General features: G+C 41.7%; 2 protein-coding genes and 1 pseudogene across 4 annotated transcripts in view; 1 reads left to right on the top strand and 2 right to left on the bottom strand.

Annotated features, from left to right (window-relative positions):
- AP3S1 (adaptor related protein complex 3 subunit sigma 1) overlaps positions 1–3,852 on the bottom strand; it is a 78,617-nt gene extending 74,765 nt beyond the window's left edge. Inside the window, exon 1 of one of the 2 annotated variants that reach the window (XM_044263208.1) lies at positions 3,669–3,852. In XM_044263208.1, the coding sequence (XP_044119143.1) occupies positions 3,669–3,737 (69 nt within the window). In that variant the 5' untranslated portion in view covers positions 3,738–3,852. The remainder of the gene's footprint in view (positions 1–3,668) is intronic. The other variant, XM_044263198.1, reaches the window with a different exon arrangement.
- A 161-nt stretch (positions 3,853–4,013) lies between these two features.
- Positions 4,014–16,653, top strand: ATG12 (autophagy related 12). 2 transcript variants are annotated; one of them, XM_044263222.1, is made up of 5 exons: positions 4,014–4,389; positions 8,315–8,451; positions 13,496–13,551; positions 14,931–14,993; positions 15,622–16,653. In XM_044263222.1, the coding sequence occupies exons 1-5, from the start codon at positions 4,227–4,229 to the stop codon at positions 15,818–15,820; spliced, it is 618 nt and encodes a 205-aa protein (XP_044119157.1). In that variant the 5' UTR covers positions 4,014–4,226; the 3' UTR covers positions 15,821–16,653. The 2 variants fall into 2 exon arrangements, with proteins under 2 accessions (XP_044119157.1, XP_044119166.1); XM_044263231.1 differs by lacking the exon at positions 13,496–13,551 and having other exon boundaries at positions 4,025–4,389; positions 15,622–15,765.
- On the bottom strand, positions 5,149–5,282 carry LOC122896756 (annotated as a pseudogene).
- Positions 16,654–17,706: the final 1,053 nt, after the last annotated feature.

Here is a 17,706-nt window from a genome sequence, read left to right as displayed (position 1 = left end):
GGGGCTGCTTAATAAATTACACTCAAAACTGTCAGTCTTGAGAATACATACTTCTTAGAAGCTTCAACTTAAAACAGAAACAGCTGAAGTATCAACTATTCCACCATTGCTTTTATCCTGAAGGCATGAATTCTTAAAACATCCAGTTAATGAAGGACAAAATTTTAAAAGGTGGAAGGAGCCTTAGAAGTCACTTCTAATCCAAACTCCATATTAGGCTGGGAGGATCGAATGAACACATTAAGCAATGACTTTTGAGAGCGTCTATATTCAAAATTCAATGTTGGTTGCTAGGGGTGACACAAATACATCTAAAACCTGATACCTTCTCTCAAGGAATCTATAGGATGCCCCAAGGAATTATAGGCTGTGCAACCGAATACTGTACCATAAATAACGATAAAAATAAAATCCTAAGAACCAACAGGAGTCATCCAGCAAGATAAAAAGCTTCAGGAAGTGCTTAAGTGATGTTTGAGTTAAATGTGGAACAAGAGGTCAAATCTGGACACTTGGCAATACAAGGGAAGGACATTCCAGGCAGTGAGAAGAGAATAACTCTGAAGCCCTATACAAACAGACCTCTTTTCCAAAAACTCTTTCCTTACATAGTCTGCTCTGACCATGCTATTTCTTGGTGTTGTTCAAAAAGGACAGAATCTTCAAATAGCCATTCCATCCTCAGGGCCTTTGCATCTATTGCTCCCTCTGCCTGGAATGACCTACCCTCAGATACTGGCAAGTCTGGCTTTCTTACCTATTTCAAGACTTTGTTCGAATGTCACCTTCTAGGTGAGGACTTACTTGACTATCCTATTTTTTTTCTTTTATTTGACAGAGAGAGAGATCACAAGTAGGCAGAGAGGCAGGCTGAGAGAGAGGGGGGAAGCAGGCTCCGCGCTGAGCAGAGAGCCCGATGTGGGGCTCAATCCCAGACCCTGAGATCATGACCCGAGCCAAAGGCAGTGGCTTAACCCACTGAGCCACCCAGGCGCCCCTTGACTATCCTATTTTAAACTGTCATCCTCATACTCCCTTTTCACCCTACTCCACTTTTTTTTTTTTTCACAGCACTTACTACTGTCTGGCATGGTATACATATTCTACTTCTTATTAGCTTTGTCCATCCCCCGCGCCCGCCAAAAGAGCATTAGTTACGTTTGTTCATTTCCAGATTTTAAAACCCTGCCTGGACATGGTAGGCATGAAACGAATATATGCTGACAAACTGGCTGGATGGCATAAAGGAGTGGAAAAGATTTCTCCCCTCAAATCAGTTATGTTCCATTATTCTTGACCAAGAAAAATATATAATTGGCTAAACCCAATTTAGGAAAAACTAATAATTAATAGAAACAGTTCCTGGCATTCCCACTTCTACATGTCCAGTGAACACTAGGTTCTTCTCTTTACACCTTTTAGCTCCCTGTCCCCAGTAACACTGTCACTAATGCACGGCCAAAAATGACACCAGAATTGCCACTGATGCCAGGACTGCCTCCTCCCACAGTAACCTTCACTGCTACCTCTAAATAAAGGTAAAAGGCACTTCTCCCATTTTTCGGACAGGAGAAAGATGTATTCCTGGATTCCCAGATTAAATACATCTTTCTGTTGATGCTTAAATTCTGAACTACATGAGTGGGTTATACTGATACCACAAAGGAGCCAGAAAACTTACTATTTTGAGTACTGATATTAAGTGTAGCTATGAAAAAACACATCTTTGATTTGTTTCAGTATCACAAAACACCTTTCCTACCCTGCAAATGGATGACCCAGGGAATATAGTTAAGAAAAAAGATTCCTTCAGTAAACACCAATACTGCATTTTAGGAAAATGGGTAACAACATACAGTTAAGGGCATTTTTCCCCCACTCAGCAGGATCAACTATGATTTTATTCTGGGTTAAAAACAAATCATATCGTGGGACGCCTGGGTGGCTCAGTTGGTTAAGCAGCTGCCTTCGGCTCAGGTCATGATCCCAGGGTCCTGGGATCGAGTCCCACATCAGGCTCCTTGCCCTCGACGGGGAGCCTGCTTCTCCCTCTGCTTCTGCCTGCCTCTCTGTCTGCCTGTGCTTGCTCGCTCTCCCCCTCTCTGACAAATAAATAAATAAAATCTTTAAAAAAAAATCATATCGAGGGGCGCCTCATTATGATAAAAAAAAAAAATCATATCGAGGTGGCTCAGTTAAGCATCTGCCTTCGGCTCAGATCATGATCCCAGCGTCCTGGGATCTAGCCCCGCATCTAGCTCCCTGATCAGCGGGGGCCTGCTTCTCCCTCTCCTGCTTGGGTTCCTTCTCTCACTGTGTCTCTGTCAAATAAATAAATAAATTAAATATTTTAAAAAAAAATCATACCGAACTCAGAAACAACAGCGTTAGTATGAATTACACCATACTAAAACCAAATGGGAACAGAGGAAAATATTCCTTATCACCCACAGAAGCAAAACTACTTAAGGAAATGAGGAATAAGCTCAAGATTTCTCACTTCGGCTAACACCTCCACAGACTGCATTATCATTTTAAGCCAAGTGACATTTTCACATTTCATTTTCAACGGCAGGCATCATTTCCATCTGGGGTTTATATGCACAGAAGTGCTAGCCTTGGCACCATCTCAGTATTTAATTGAAAGTTCATTTCTGACTCTAAGCAGAATGCCCCCACACGACCCAATAGTTAATATCTCTACAGGAATTCTCACACGGACAGCTTCATTTTACGTTTTACCTAGCGGTGAATTTTGCCCTCAGACAGGCACCTACGTCTGTAACCCTCATTACCCACTCCCCTACCCCCCCCTTAAAACCTCCTGCTTTTTCTGCAACACCATTTACACTGCACGGAGAGTTTTAACGAATATGACCAGTCTTCCTAAGTAGAAGGAAAGCTACAGACGAGACCCCATCCCCTTAGGGAGCGAAATGCCAAACCAGCTGCTGCAATGGGAACTTTCAGGTTACGGACCGTCACAGCTGTGACGGGTCAAACGTCGCCGGCTACTGCAGGACCTCCTTCATGGCCACTAGGGGAAAAGCTCCATTTAAAAAAAAAAAAAATGTTCGGTCCTCACTTTTTTTTTCTCTAATGAGGCACCTGAAAGTCACATCGGGCGGCCGAGAGCTGGACCGAGCACCCAGGGGAGACGGTCCAGAGCGAGCGCTCAGGCGAACGCAGGAAGCCCCAAGTTCCTGCGCGACGAGGGGATTACCGGGAAAAACAGGAGCCCATCTGTCCCTGCGAGGAGAGAGAGAAGTCGGCCGGGAGAGGCTGCGAGTCAGGGAGGTGGGGCCCCGAGCTCGGGCGGCGGGCAGGCCGGAGCGCCGGGTGGGTTCGCGGGTGCAGGTGGGCTGCGGCCGCCCGGCCGCCGAGAGCCCCCGGCCCCGGGAAGTCCCCAGGGCCTCGCCCGCGCCTCGGGGAAGCCGCCCAGCCCACAGACCCGCGGAGGAGCCGCCCAGGTAGAGCCACGTCGGAGGACAGGAGCGCGGCGGGAGGTGGGTACCTCGCTCGCCCCGGGCGGGAGGCTGACAGCCCCGGAGCGCGAGGCGGCCGAGGGCGCGCGAAGGGCCGCGGCGCGCCTCAGGGGGTCGCCCTGAAGGCGCTGCCAGCCGCCAACTACTCCCCCTCGCGCGGATCGGCGGCGGCGGGATACTCACGTAGGGCTGGTAGAACTTGGAGAGCCGCGGCTTCCCGTGGTTGTTGAAGATGAGGATCGCCTTGATCATGGCTGAGCCGGGCCGACCGGGTGGGCGCTGTGGGCCAGGGCGGGGGCGGGCGCGCGAGCCTCGCCTCAGGATCTCACCGGCGATCCTTCCCCACCCGCCCCCTCCCGCACGCGCGCGCGCGCGCTCCCGAGCCGCGGGGCGGGGCCTGGGCGGGGCCTGGGCGGAGCCGACGCGAAGGGAAGCGGAAACATCTCCGGTCTCGAGCCCGCTAGTCAGAGAGGCGCCTGCGCACTACGAGGTGCGCGGGTATGTGGTTCGCAGACTTCTTCCGGAGGATTGTTACTGTGCAAAAGCGTAGTTGCGGGACTAGTACTCAGGGCTCTGTGGCATGTTCCACGTAGAGGACCAACTGACAACTCCAACTTTCACCGTTGGGTTGAGTTCCCCCGGCCACCACACCGGAGCCTCTTCAGTGACGCCCCCTGCCGTAAACCCCGCCCCCTGAATACGCTGAGCCACCACTTCCGCCCTCGCCTTCTACTGAGCAAGATGGCTGAGGAGTCGGAGTCGACGCTGCAGCTTCCTCCCTCAACCGCTGCTGAAGGCGAAGGACCTACGGAGGTCTCCCCAGAGACAGCCACTCCGGAGCCCCCTTCTTCCGCTGCGGTCTCCCCGGGGACAGAGGAGCCTGCCGGCGACACCAAGAAAAAAAGTAATTTTGAGAGCAGTTTCTCTCCAGGCAGAGGCGGGAGGTTTAGATTGCGTCCGACTGGGTCCCTGGCGGCCAATAAAGCAGCAAACTTTCGAGGAGGCTGGGCCCAGTGGTGGCTTTTGACCAGTGAGGAGAGAGGAAGTGTGGTTTTCGGCTTTCGGGACCTTTGCGTTGGGTAGCTCTGGGGAGGGCGGTCTCCGGACGCGCCCTGGCGCTGTGGTGTGGGGTCCTTGACCGCCACAGTACTTCCTGTACTGCGTTCCACTCCTCCTTTGAATTGGCCAGACTGCGGGCGGGTTGGAGGTAGGGGCTGAGTGGGATCTCGGGTAGCTCCAGGTGCTTAACAGGGGACGTAATGACTTGATGAATGGCTTAAGGTTAAGTTAGGGATGGTCGGTGGCAAGTCTGGGTTAGAAGAAACGCCTTATCAAGTGCCTGTGAATTCACTCTTTGTACCAAAAACAAATTTTATCAAGTTTGAAGAGTGTCAAGAGAAAAACCAAAGGCATAGGATCTCCTCCTCCTCCGCCCCACCCCAAACGACCCCCAAAGGTTTGGAACCTTTATAAGCGAGTCATTTCATTGCTTGAATTAGTCCTCAAACCCTTCATTGCTTGGGAATTAGTTCGCCGTTGATGGAAAATCCTAAGGAAGTCACTTGGCCTTGAGCATCCTCTGTAGAGTTGCCTTTGAAAAAAATCCTCGCATCAGCGGTAACAGTTCGGATTGGTTCTTTTTTTTTTTTTTTTTTTTTTGTTACAGGGGAAAGCGCGAACGCAGTCCCCCACTACCACAAATTATGCAGTCGAGTTTCCCACATTTGGGGAAATCGCAGGGGTCAGCACATCCGGAGTGGTTGACCCTAGGCCTCAGTTTTTATCAGGCCCGAGTTTTAAAATCTAGGTATGGCATGTTTTCTAGTCCGTGATCTCACAGCCTTTGGATAGAACATCAGTTTCTGCTTCTTTTGGAGAATGGTCTCCTGGTACCCGCTCCGTTTGAAGTCAGACCGGCTCTACATTTGGGGGGAAACACAGTCTTATTTCCCCACGATGCCCTAGTAGAGTAACAGAAACCTGTGATGATTTCTGTAAAGAAGCAGTAGAGTCTTTAAGAAGAATTCCATGTTTCTTTTTTTTTTTCCTCATTTTACTATAAGCAGAAACAAACTTCAAAGGTTTTTTTTTTTGTTTGGTTGTTGGGGGGGGGGACCTAGAGTGGGCTTTGACAGCCTCAGTCAAAAGCTTACTACTTGACCCTGAAGATACCTGAGGAAAACAGAGGGAAAAAAATTAGTGGCCCATAACCCAGATACGGCCTCCGGTTATATGGGCGTGTTTTCTTCGGTCTGCATAGTTTTCTTTTTCTTTAAACCACCATTGAGAAATGGTATTTTCATTTTCTGGCTCTTGGGAGCATTTGATTTCGCCTCTGTGATGAGGAGTTTCTAGCTGTTTCTAGCTGTTGAATATATACCCTGAAGTTGTCCTTTTTTGAGGATCTCTTCTGATGGAAGAAGCTCCAGTATTTCATATGCTCCAGCTTTAGTTTAAGCTACAGAAGAATACAGATTCCTGAAGCTGACCAAGGTTGTTGGTCCTTAGGTACTAATTAGGATTACTTGGGAGAGCTTTTGAACTTACCAGTGCACTACTTCTAGAAGATTCTAAATTAATTGTTGTGGATTCCTGTATTCTTATAAATCTTGATTCTAATATATAGCTATGGTTGAGAACTCTAAGCAAATCACCTTTAGAATTTAAAAAAAGAAAAAAGGTTACAGCTATAACTACTGTAAGTAACTTTCCTAGCTTCTTGCCTTCCCGCTCTTCTTCCTTCAGTAGTATATATAACTCACAATATTTTCTGCCTCACTTTACTGAAATACCCAGTTATAGTTGAGTTATCCCTAGGTCCCAAGGATTAAGGGAGGTATGGAAGCTGAGTCAACCAAAATCTTCTCTGTTATCTCCCAATTCATTTATATTTAACTAACTAAAGTTATAATTATTAAATGGAGAAAGGAAGATAAACTTTAGCTGGAAGATAAATTGTATGTGTCCTGTGTTCTGGGTTCATTCATTCTAGGGGCAAACCTTGAATAAACTGCAGAGACCTGGTGGGAATCTCAAATGTTGAAGACCAAGGAATGAGACAAGGAAGATGTAGTAGGATAGAGTTGACTGTAGGGGGCAGCAGTACACTATTTTGCTTTCAGTGTTAACTCTTAATTGTAGATATCTGGATTTTTTTTTTTTTTTTTAAGATTTTATTTATTTGTCAGAGAGAGCGTGTGCACAAGCAGGGAAGCAGCAGGCAGAGGGAGAAGCAGGCTTCCCGCAGAGCGGGGAGCCCAATGGGGGACTCTATTCCAGCACTCTGGAATCATGACCTAAGCCAAAGACAGAACCCATAACCACCTGAGCCACCCCAGGCATCCCTGTCTAGAAATTGAAACTTGATTTCTCTATCTGAAGTCTTTTGGCTCCTAGTTGTATTTCCTTTTTAATACTTTTTACTAGTTTATTAAGTTTATTGTAGAAAACTTGGTGGTTACAAAAAGCACAAATAAAATCAAGTGATCGTCTCTAATGTCACTACTGAGAAGTAGCATTTTGGTCCATAGTCCTCATTTCTGTGAATATGTGTTTGTGGTGGCTTTAATGAAATTGATATCCTATCGTACATACTGTTTTGTATTTAGTACATTTTGATAACTTTGTCACATTGTTAAGTATGTTTTTATAATGTTTCTCTAGTAGCAGCTTAATAATCTTAGGGTTCAGTAAGTATGAGTTATGAGCTGATACCGTTCTAAGTACTTCTCGTGTATTAACTAATTTAATCTTCACAACCTTGTAAGGTAGATGATATCCTCATTTTACAAATGGAGAAACTGGTACAGGGTGATTAAAAGCTTGTCCTGAGGGCGCCTGGGTGGCTCAGTGGGTTAAGCCGCTGCCTTCGGCTCAGGTCATGATCTCAGGGTCCTGGGATCGAGGCCCGCATCAGGGTCCTGGGATCGAGGCCCGCATCGGGCTCTCTGCTCAGCAGGAAGCCTGCTTCTCTCTCTCTGCCTGCCTCTCCATCTACTTGTGATTTCTCTCTGTCAAATAAATAAATAAAATCTTTAAAAAAAAAAAAAAAAAAAAAGCTTGTCCTGATATATAACCTAGTAAGTGACAGAAGCAGGATTTTGATCCCAGGGAATTTAGAATTTTGTGCTCTACTGTGTTACATAAATTCTATCATAGAATATAATATCCTTTATTTAACCACTCTTCTAAATATCCTTGCTGGGTATTTAGGTTTACCAAGGTTGTTTTCTTGTTTTTTTTCTGTAAAAATAAAGTCTTCAACAAAGGTGAAATCCTTTTAAGTGACTCTTTTCACATCTCATATTTTTCTTAGACTAGATTCCTAGAAGTGTTACTGAGTCAAAGTATATCTTGAAGTATTTGGATATCTATTACCATAATATTCCCCAGAAAGGGTGTACAATTTTGCTTTCCCAACAGTAATACTGTCTACATTGTTGTTATTATAACTTTACTAGTTTGGCCGTTGAAAAAGGACATAACATTATCTTACATATTTTTTCTTATTTTCTTTTGTACTATCTTTTCCTCTTCTATCTTCATGTCTTCTCTTTGGAATTGCCTGTTACATGCAAATGCATTTTAAAGGTCAGTTTCATGGGGAGGTCTTTATGGGACTGTAGGGTCAAGGGGAAAAAATCCACAAAAGCATGATGAGAAAGAATCTTACCTAACATTTGTACATCTTAGACATGCCTCCAGTATCATAAATACATAAACTGTATGTCAATTAAAGGTTTAAGTTTTCTGAAGTCTTTTATATCACATTTACTTTGGATGGCTCAGTGTAATTGCCAGTGTTTTTTGTTTTTTTTTTTCTTTGACAGTTGATGTCCTGTTGAAAGCTGTGGGAGACACCCCTATAATGAAAACAAAGAAGTGGGCTGTAGAGCGAACCCGAACCATTCAAGGACTCATTGACTTCATCAAAAAGTTCCTTAAGCTTGTGGCTTCTGAACAGTTGGTATGAAAGTAACAGTGGTCATTTCCCTACATAAATTCACAGTAGTTCCTAGGCAACTGTGAATAACTGGTGTACACAGAAATGAATATGGAGCCACATATGTTCCTTTAGTAATGTCTATTTCTTTTGTTGATGGAATTTCTGTACTACATCGAATTCTCTGGGGAACTCAGAAATGAAACAATTTTTGGATTTGCTTTTACAGTGCATACTGCTTTTTAACCTACTTTGTTGGGTTTTTGTTTTCCTCAGTCACTGAAAGCTCATGCAGAAAGAGCTCTCAGAATATTAGTACAGAAAAGTTCTGGGTTTTTTAAAATTTGTTTTTTACTATCAGTGTTCCTTCCCAATCTTCTTGAGGTAAGCAGTATATTTTTTGCGATGTCATGGAAGAACTAAGGAAGTTAACCTATTTCATAATACAGTACATGGTAAGCACTTTGTGGTGGCAGTTGTGAGGATAATATTTTAAATGCCACTGGTTTTTGACTTGGTATCTCTCTACAGAATTTTAAATGGCTACATGTATTTTTTTTTTTTTTTTGGTCACATTATAAGTAATATATCAGACACCTTTATCTGCAGATCACAATTGTGGTCTATACTAATGCAGGTAGGAGAAGAAGTAGTTGGTAAATGAAGAATCAGTAAGTGTTTTTAAAATATGAATTAAGATTTGTATGCATTAGTGTTAGTGTTATAGTTGTTTATGAACTTAAGGATACATAAAATGAGTGAATTAATTTATTAAAGTGGTATGTGTTGGAATTTCTTTCTTTTTGTTATTGACGGGGAAGAAACTGACCTAAGAGTTTGACTGTAAGTGACTCTCGTGAAGGTTATAGGTACAAAAGTAAGTGCAGGGTAGGTCAATAAATAGAAGGTGTTTGAGGCAGGAATAGCATAGAGCCAAAGAATCTTCCAGAGGAAGTTACTTTTGCGATCATTTAGAGTGAGAAAAGCGTGTTTTACAAGATTGCCATATAGAATTTAAAGAAATGCCAAGGATACGTGGCAGGTTATAATGTCATTGACATGCTTATGGTAGCTAAAATCACAGGAGCAGAGGACTTGACTAGCATCCAGGACTAAATGGAAACATTAGGGGACTGAGGACACAGACTTGGGAGAAAAGAGCAGAAGCTGTCTGTACAAAGGATACAGCCGAAAGAGTTGGTGAAATAGAAAACTGGAAGAGTACCAAATAATTAAGGCATTACTTTTAGAAATTTCTGAGTAGAAGGTGAAATGATGCCATGTCCCATGTTAGAGTCTTGACTCTTTGTGTTGCCTGTAATCAGTAATCTGAAAACACTTGCTTGATACCAATGTGTATTAGCTTGAACCATGTAAAACGGCCATCAGTCAACCATTATAACAGGTAAAAATAGCAGTTTCATATGGTTCAACTTCAAACCTTTGTAGTGAGTCTGATTAGTTCTTTCCATGGAAGCAATAGGAAACAAATAAAAGTAGAATCATTTTGTCGCTTCCCTTGACTGAAGTAGAACTCATATCTGACTTTCATTTAGCTATACCCCACAGTATTTTAAGCAAAATGGATGTTAAGGAAGATACAATGCTAGGGATTCAATGAAGATAGTGGTGTCAGAGATTGGATCTTCACATTACCACAAAAAATGCTGTTGATTAGATAGCAAAACCAAAAAACAGTTGGTGAGTATTTATAACAAACCTAGTTGAGGGAGTATCCTCATGAACCCTAAAATGCATGGCATCACCAAATGTGCTAAAAGAAGCGACAGGTTCGGCAGCTGGCAGCCCTGAGAGAAGGAGAGCCTAAAAATAGCCAGCGTGTGTTCACTGGGAAGTAGAGCAGGCGGTAAGTATGGTAGCCGAAATTGAGAGGATTTGTTCCTCTGCAGTAGCAGGTGATTACAGTGCTTCTGCCCCAAGGAGGGCTGAAGGGGCTGGGGCAGTCTAGCCCCAGAAAGTTCTCCAAACAGACTCAGTAGGGCTCCATCGCGGGACAAGACCCCACACAGAGGAGGAACTTCTAGAAGTGAAACAAAATTGAACACGTTAGTAACATGAAAGAAGAAGGAAATAGAAATACCAGGTCAAAGTGGAGAGAAAGAGTAGAAAGCTAAAGTTGAAAAAACTACATATAAAAATAAGCAATGAGGGGCACCAGGGTGGCACAGTTGGTTAAGCAGCTGACTCTTGGTTTCTGCTTGGGTCCCAGTCTCAGAGCCCTGTGATAGAGCCATATGTCAGGCTCTGCCCTTGGCACAGAGTCTGCTTGAGATTGTTTCTTCCTGTCCCTCACACCCTCCCACTCTTGCTCTCTCTCTCAAGAGAGTAAATAAGTAAATCTTTAAAAAAAAAAAAAAAAGGTTGGGGGGCAACAGAGAAGTATCAAGGTTAAATCCCATACAATGTTATAAGAAAGAAAAATAACATTCCTGAAGACAATGAAAGCATGCCAAAAAGATGTGACTGTGATATAGGTCAATAACTAACTTAATATTCCAGAGCAAGCTAAAAGACATTAAGAAAAATAAAAAAAGATGTGAAAGAACATCAGAAATCAGCATTAGGAAAACTCAATTGAAGTGACACAGCTCAGGAAAAGAATTATAAATTTAAAAAATTATTCTGGAAATGGAGATTTAAGTAGGAGAAACATAAGAGCAAATAACCAATAACGCCTTAGAAAAAATAGGAGGCAAAAAAACCTGTTTTGTGGTGGTGGTTTTATTTTTTCTAGGAGAGGGGCAAAAGGGAGAGGGAGAGAGAATCTTAAGTAGTCTCCAGGCCTAGTGCAGAGCCTGACTCAGGGCTTGATCTCATGTCACTTGAGACGAAATGAAGAGTTAGATGCTTAATTGACTGAGCCACCCAGGAGTCCAATAAAGGCCAATTTTTTTAATCAGAAAGAAAGGTAAGGGTGCCTGAGTGGCTCAGTGGGTTAAAGCCTCTGCCTAGGGGGTCCTAGGATCAAACCCCACATTGGGCTCTCTGCTTAGCAGGGAGCTTGCTTCTTCCTTCTCTCTCTCTCTCTGCCTGCTTCTCCCCCTACTTGAGATCTCTGTCTGTCAAATAAATAAATAAAATCTTTTTTTAAAGAAAAAAGGAAAGAAAAAGATAAAAAAATATTTCAGAAAAGGAGGCAAGTAATTGAGTGTGGATAAAGGACAGTGAACATATGGATAACAGGAGTCCCTGAAAAGGCAAAAGAACAAAAATGAATATTTAAAAGTATTAAGGGAAATTTCTTAATAAGAATTGGAACTACATAGTGAAAAATTATCTGACCATATCAACAAAAAAGAACAAGCACCAAGAAGTATTCTGGTGAGATTAACTAGGGTTGAAATTAAAAACAAAAACAAAAAACAACTCCTTTAGATACATAGGGAAAAAAAGAGAACATGACTTTGAAAGAAAATTATCATCAAATGTTGAGAGCAAAGTTATAAAGAAAGAAATTGAGATAAGAATTTTCTATGCAACAAAGCTGGCTTTATTTGTTTTTTTTGTCGGTGGTGGGGCACGCATGACTGAGTGCATGCAAGCTGGGGAGAAGCCCAAGGGGATGGAGAAGGAGAGAATTTCAAGCTGACTCCATGCTGGAGCACAAAGCCTGACTCAGAGCTGATAGCAAGATCCTGAGATCATGACCTGAGCCAAAACCAAGAGTTGGATGCTTTAATGACAGAGCCACGCAGGCACCCCCCAAACTGACTTTCAATAGACATAAACTGTTAGCAATGTGCAAGAACTTGGAATCGTTCCCATGAACCCTTCCTGAGGAAGCTACTACAGAAAGTTTCATAATGATGAGAGCAAAGACTAGCGATTTAAAAATAAAATTATTGGGCGCCTGGGTGGCTCAGTGGGTTAAGCCGCTGCCTTCGGCTCAGGTCATGATCTCAGGGTCCTGGGATCGAGTCCCGCATCGGGCTCTCTGCTCTGCAGGGAGCCTGCTTCCTCCTCTCTCTCTCTCTGCCTGCCTCTCTGCCTACTTGTAATCTCTCTCTGTCAAATAAATAAATAAAATCTTTAAAAAAAAAATTATTTTTGAAAATAATTTTATCTTCCCACATTGTAGTATTTAGCAAAAGAGTACATCATGAACATTTTACTTTCATGGAATTTTAAATTAGGTGTATTGCTTTTCTTATTTTTTTTTTTTTAAAGATTTTATTTATTTATTTGAGAGAGAGCATGAGCTAGGAGAAGGTCAGAGGGAGAAGCAGACTCCCCATGGAGCTGGGAGCCCGATGCGGGACTCGATCCCGGGACTCCGGGATCATGACCTGAGCTGAAGGCAGTCGTCCAACCAACTGAGCCACCCAGGCGTCCCTTGCTTTTCTTTATTATTGCTTTCAATTGCTAACTCCTGTTACATAAACCATGTTGAGTTCCTGTATTTCTCTACTACATCTACTCTACTGTCCCCTCAACACTCACAGTCCGTCCTTTTGCCCATTTGCCTCCAAAGCCCTTATTCTCTTCACCTAGTAAATCCTGTTTATTTCTCAAGTATCTCCTTCAGGAAACTTCCCTGACCTTTCTGCTAGGCTGAACTGATGCCACATCTCTGTGTACTGTATACCTTGTCACAGGCACGTTCCCCATCTGTATTCTTTTATATTTGTGTATCTGCCTCTCCATTAGATCAACTCATTGAGGGAGGAGGTCATAATAATCTTCATAGTTCCACACTTTGTGCAGTTTCCAGCACATAGGAGACACTCAGTGACTATTTGATAAAATAAACAATCATCGAGAGCCCTTCTTCTGATTTAAAATGTACCAAGACTAAAATCTCTGTCCAGTCAAAACTGCCAGGAACTAAACACAAGTTATTATGTACGTATTATAGGAAATTCACATTAAAATGCACACTGATTTGTGTTAAGTTCTTGAGTTTTTATGTTAGAACCATTAGTCTTAACCATGAGTTGATAAATGACACGTGGACTATTTTGAAATTAATCATCATAACTAGTGTCTATTGAGTACATATACCAGGCACTGATCCATGATGTGTCCTATCTCATTTTATCTTTCCTAGCAGCCCCATGAAGCACCGGTATTGTTATTTTCCACATCTACAAATAAGGAAATAGGGTGAGAAAGGTTATTTGTATTTGGAGCCAAAATTCAAACCTAGATCTATCTCTTAGTTTCTCTTCTCAATTACACTGTATTGCCTTGGGGAGACATGGAAGCTATATTTATTCTTGTTACGGCTGGTAACCCATGTAGTATTTCTGAAGCAACTATTCCAGTGCTGTTTTTTGTTTTTTGTTTTTTGTTTTCTTTAAAGACTATGTTAAGGGGCACCCGGGTGGCTCAGTGGGTTAAAGCCCTGCGTTCAGCTCAGCTCAGGTCATGACCTCAGGGTCCTGGGATCCAGCCCCACATCGGGTTCTCCGCTCAGCGGGGAGCCTGCTTCCCCCACTCTCTCTGCCTGCCTCTCTACTTGTAATCTCTGTCGAATAAATAAATTAAAAAAAAAAAAAAAAACTATGTTAAGCCCAGGAAGTTTTAGCCTTAGAATTTGATTACAAAGGAAAATTGAGTATGTTACCTGCAAATAATGTGTTGTGTTTTCTAAAAAAGAAAATTATCAAAAGCCACTTTGACACTGTGGCCTTTCATTTTAGGGTCTTCAAAAATGTTTTTTTGTTTTGTTACTGTTTTTTTTTTTTAAGATTTTATTTATTTATTTGAGAGAGAAAAACAGACTTCCGGCTGAGCAGGGAGCCTGATGCACGGCTGGATCCCAAACCTGAGCTGAAGGCAGACACATAACAGACTGAGGCACCCAGGTGCTCCCAGAAATGTTTTAAGTACTAGAAATGTTTTAGTGAAAATAGATCAGACTGAATCATTAAAGAGTGAATCCTTTAAAGAACAAGGCTGTGTTACTTTTTACTTCAATTATGTTACTTTTTTATAACCTCACATGGCTGAAAGTGACTTAATAATAGTGGTACTCCATCTGAAGTGCCGTACCTTTGAGAGTTTTCCCGGGTGATAACAAGGTATATATCTCCAACCATGTTTATCATCTCCCCCCCCCCCCAGCAAAGTACACATATAGCTCAAATATTAGATTTCTTGATTTGGGGCTATGTATAGCATTTTATCAGAAGAAATTTTGTCTTTAATTATAAGTGGGAAAATGAGTTTTTCCAGTAATTACTTTCTTGAATGAACCTTCAAATGCTATTTGTAAAGACAATATTTAAAAGTTTCTTAGTTATAAAAAGTTGGGAACCACTATTCTAGGACCAGAAATTCTGTTACTTTTAGTCCTCCAGAGAAAAGATGTGATTGATCTTTGAGAGATCTCATTAGTTAAGTAAGTTACTGGAATTAGAAGGAGTCTGGGGAAGTTTTTTACAATTCTGAAAACAGTTCTGAAATAGCTGACTGAACCCAGAAAAGTGCAGATTAATCAGGATACCATTAAAAATGAATCCTCTTTTTCTTTCTTGCAGTTTATTTATGTCAATCAGTCCTTTGCCCCCTCTCCAGACCAGGAAGTTGGAACCCTCTATGAGGTAATAAACATCAGTGCTTTGATTCCTAATGAAGTATGCACATCTGTGTGTATTATGTGATCGTGAACTGACAACATTTTAAGAGGAGATATGCCATTCTTAGCTGTCATGAAAGGAGAGATTACTTTGTTACATCTTAACACTTAGAACACAGGTGGATCTCAGACTATAGTGATGGAAGAATTAAGAAATAAGTAATACCAACAGACAATGATTTTGAAGTACAGTAATCCAGATCTGCCTCCGAAGACATTGAAAAGGAAAGCTACATAATAAGAATGACTGTACTCAATATTCTTAGAGTTTAATGGCCGTATAATGGCTGTACTGTACACACTAGCACCACTACTAGAAAACAGTACATACCTTATCTTCAGAGATGTAGGAAAGGAACAAAATAATATGCAAGCCCACCCATGCCTAAAATGCTAGGTTTTATTAAACATTTATGATTACTGATCTGAATCGGAGAGTAATCTGGATCTGTTAAAAGAAATAGTCTTATAGATAACTTACATGGTGGAGGATATTTTATGATATATGTGACATTCTTTTCCTTAGTCTCATCTAGGAATAATAATTAAATGGAGTTTAATTTATTGCCTTTTTTTTTTTTTTCTTTTTGTAGTGTTTTGGCAGTGATGGTAAACTGGTCCTGCATTACTGCAAATCTCAGGCCTGGGGATGAAGTACAGAGAAAAAGTTCTTCCTACCCAAATGAATCTTTGCAAAGCGAACAGCTCTGGAAAAAGTTGATACTTGTGACAAGAGACTTGTGTATGTGCTTTACACAGCATGTATCTACTATGAATCGTGTTTATGCATAAAGAAATCCATAGAGTAGATGGACTCACAAAAATATGATTTGTATTAATACACAAATCATAAAAGTTTGGCTTTACAATATACCCATGAACTACAGCTGTTCCAGGTTGGCCACCAAGTAGTTGAAAAAGGAGACCAAGACTGTAGAAGGCTGCTTTTCTACCAGTTTTCACTGACTGAAATTGTTTACTTGTAGAAAGAACACTCTGCTGCTTTTTTTCCCCATTGTGAAAGTCAGTTTTCTGAAGGATTCTTTCTGTGTGTATTCAGTGAAGTTCAATTTGAGGTATGGGTATGCCTTTTCTCATGTACAGTTAGGAAATAGTCCCATTGTCCTGCTGGGTTTATGTCTTACACAGTCCAGTAGAGGGTAGCCTAGCTGGCAGACGGAGTTAAGGAGTTTGGTTTTATATCTTTGCCATATGATAGTGGAGGAAAAAAGCAATTCCTGCTAATTTTTAGCAGACAACTAGCCAAGAGAGCATGCGTGTTGATACACTGGAAAGCTGCTTTAGAGAATATGCGTGGTTTAGAAATATTTTATTGGGAAACAAGGAATTTTACAAATTCTGGACAATTAAGTCATAGAACTCTTTTCAGTCCTTTTGTTTAAATGATTGTGAGTCCTAATGGTTGTAACTGGTGTTATTTTATGTCTTATTTTTACACTGTCAGAAGCACTCAGTAAACCTAGCAACATCTTTTGAGTTTTTTACAATGTTTTTAAAGTTGAAGACACTTGAATAATTGGACAGCCTTAGATTCTTTTTTTTTTTTTTTTAAAGATTTTATTTATTTATTTGACAGAGAGAAATCACAAGTAGATGGAGAGGCAGGCAGAGAGAGAGAGAGGGAAGCAGGCTCCCTGCCGAGCAGAGAGCCCGATGTGGGACTCGATCCCAGGACCCTGAGATCATGACCTGAGCCGAAGGCAGCGGCTTAACCTACTGAGCCACCCAGGCGCCCCGGACAGCCTTAGATTCTATATATATTTCATGCTATGACTAAAAGTCCCATTTTTCCTGATGCTGTTAGACTGGTAATTGAAGTGCGAGTCTGTATAATACCATTCTGTATTGTAATGGTAATGTGGTATTTCAAAAAGCATTCCAATAAATTGAATGAAATGTCCAAGCAGGATCTAAGATGTATACAAGAATTCTGAGTGTTTATTTTCAAAGATAATAGGAATACATGATTTTGTCAAAAACCTTTGAACTACACTTTTGTCCCTTTAATCCCACAATGTACTTTATGGTTAATGGTCTGCCCTGTATTGGCCTTAGTACCGTATGCTAGGGAACAATTCAGTTTACAGTGAAGAAAATCTCAGGTTAGCTAAATATACATACCTTTTTGTTTGTGTTAAAGATTTTATTTGAGAGAGATTGAGAGCATGAACAGAGGGAGCAGCAAAGGCAGAGGGAGAAGCAGACTCCGCATTGAGTAGGGAGCCTGATGCAGGGCTCGACCCCAGGGCCCTGGGATCATGACCTGAGCTGAAGGCAGACGCTTAACCAACTGAGCCAGGAGCCGCCATACTTTACCTGTTTTCATCTCTAATAACCTTGAAGAATATATAGGACTTTACATTTTTTTCAAACATTATTTACACTTTTATCTCTTAAATCCTTACCCAAAGGATTTTATCATTCCATGCTGACTTTGCAACATTTACTTTTAAGCCTGGATCTCACAAGTTATTAAGTGACTAGAAACTAAAATACACTTCACAAATATTTTTGCAGCTATCTGATTTAACCTGTCTTAATTGTAATTGAACCTGGAGGTTGGAGGGCACTGAACCTTCCAGTTATATTTTAAGTTTTCCGTGTTTATGAGAAAATCGATGTCTGCTATGTCGTTCTTTATCCTACTGTGCAACAGT

The sequence above is a fragment of the Neovison vison genome, chromosome 1 (genome assembly GCF_020171115.1).
Source record: "Neovison vison isolate M4711 chromosome 1, ASM_NN_V1, whole genome shotgun sequence".
In the NCBI taxonomy this organism is placed as follows: domain Eukaryota; kingdom Metazoa; phylum Chordata; class Mammalia; order Carnivora; family Mustelidae; genus Neogale; species Neogale vison.
This window is presented reverse-complemented; position numbering and strand designations above follow the sequence as displayed.

Bases quoted from the DNA above. Each gene is read 5' to 3' on its own strand.
- ATG12 (XM_044263222.1), top strand. From the start codon at position 4,227: ATGGCTGAGGAGTCGGAGTCGACGCTGCAGCTTCCTCCCTCAACCGCT. The intron at 8,452-13,495 runs GTATGAAAGTAA...TATCTTTCCTAG, and splicing joins TTGTGGCTTCTGAACAGTTG to CAGCCCCATGAAGCACCGGT. The intron at 14,994-15,621 runs GTAATAAACATC...TTCTTTTTGTAG, and splicing joins AAGTTGGAACCCTCTATGAG to TGTTTTGGCAGTGATGGTAA.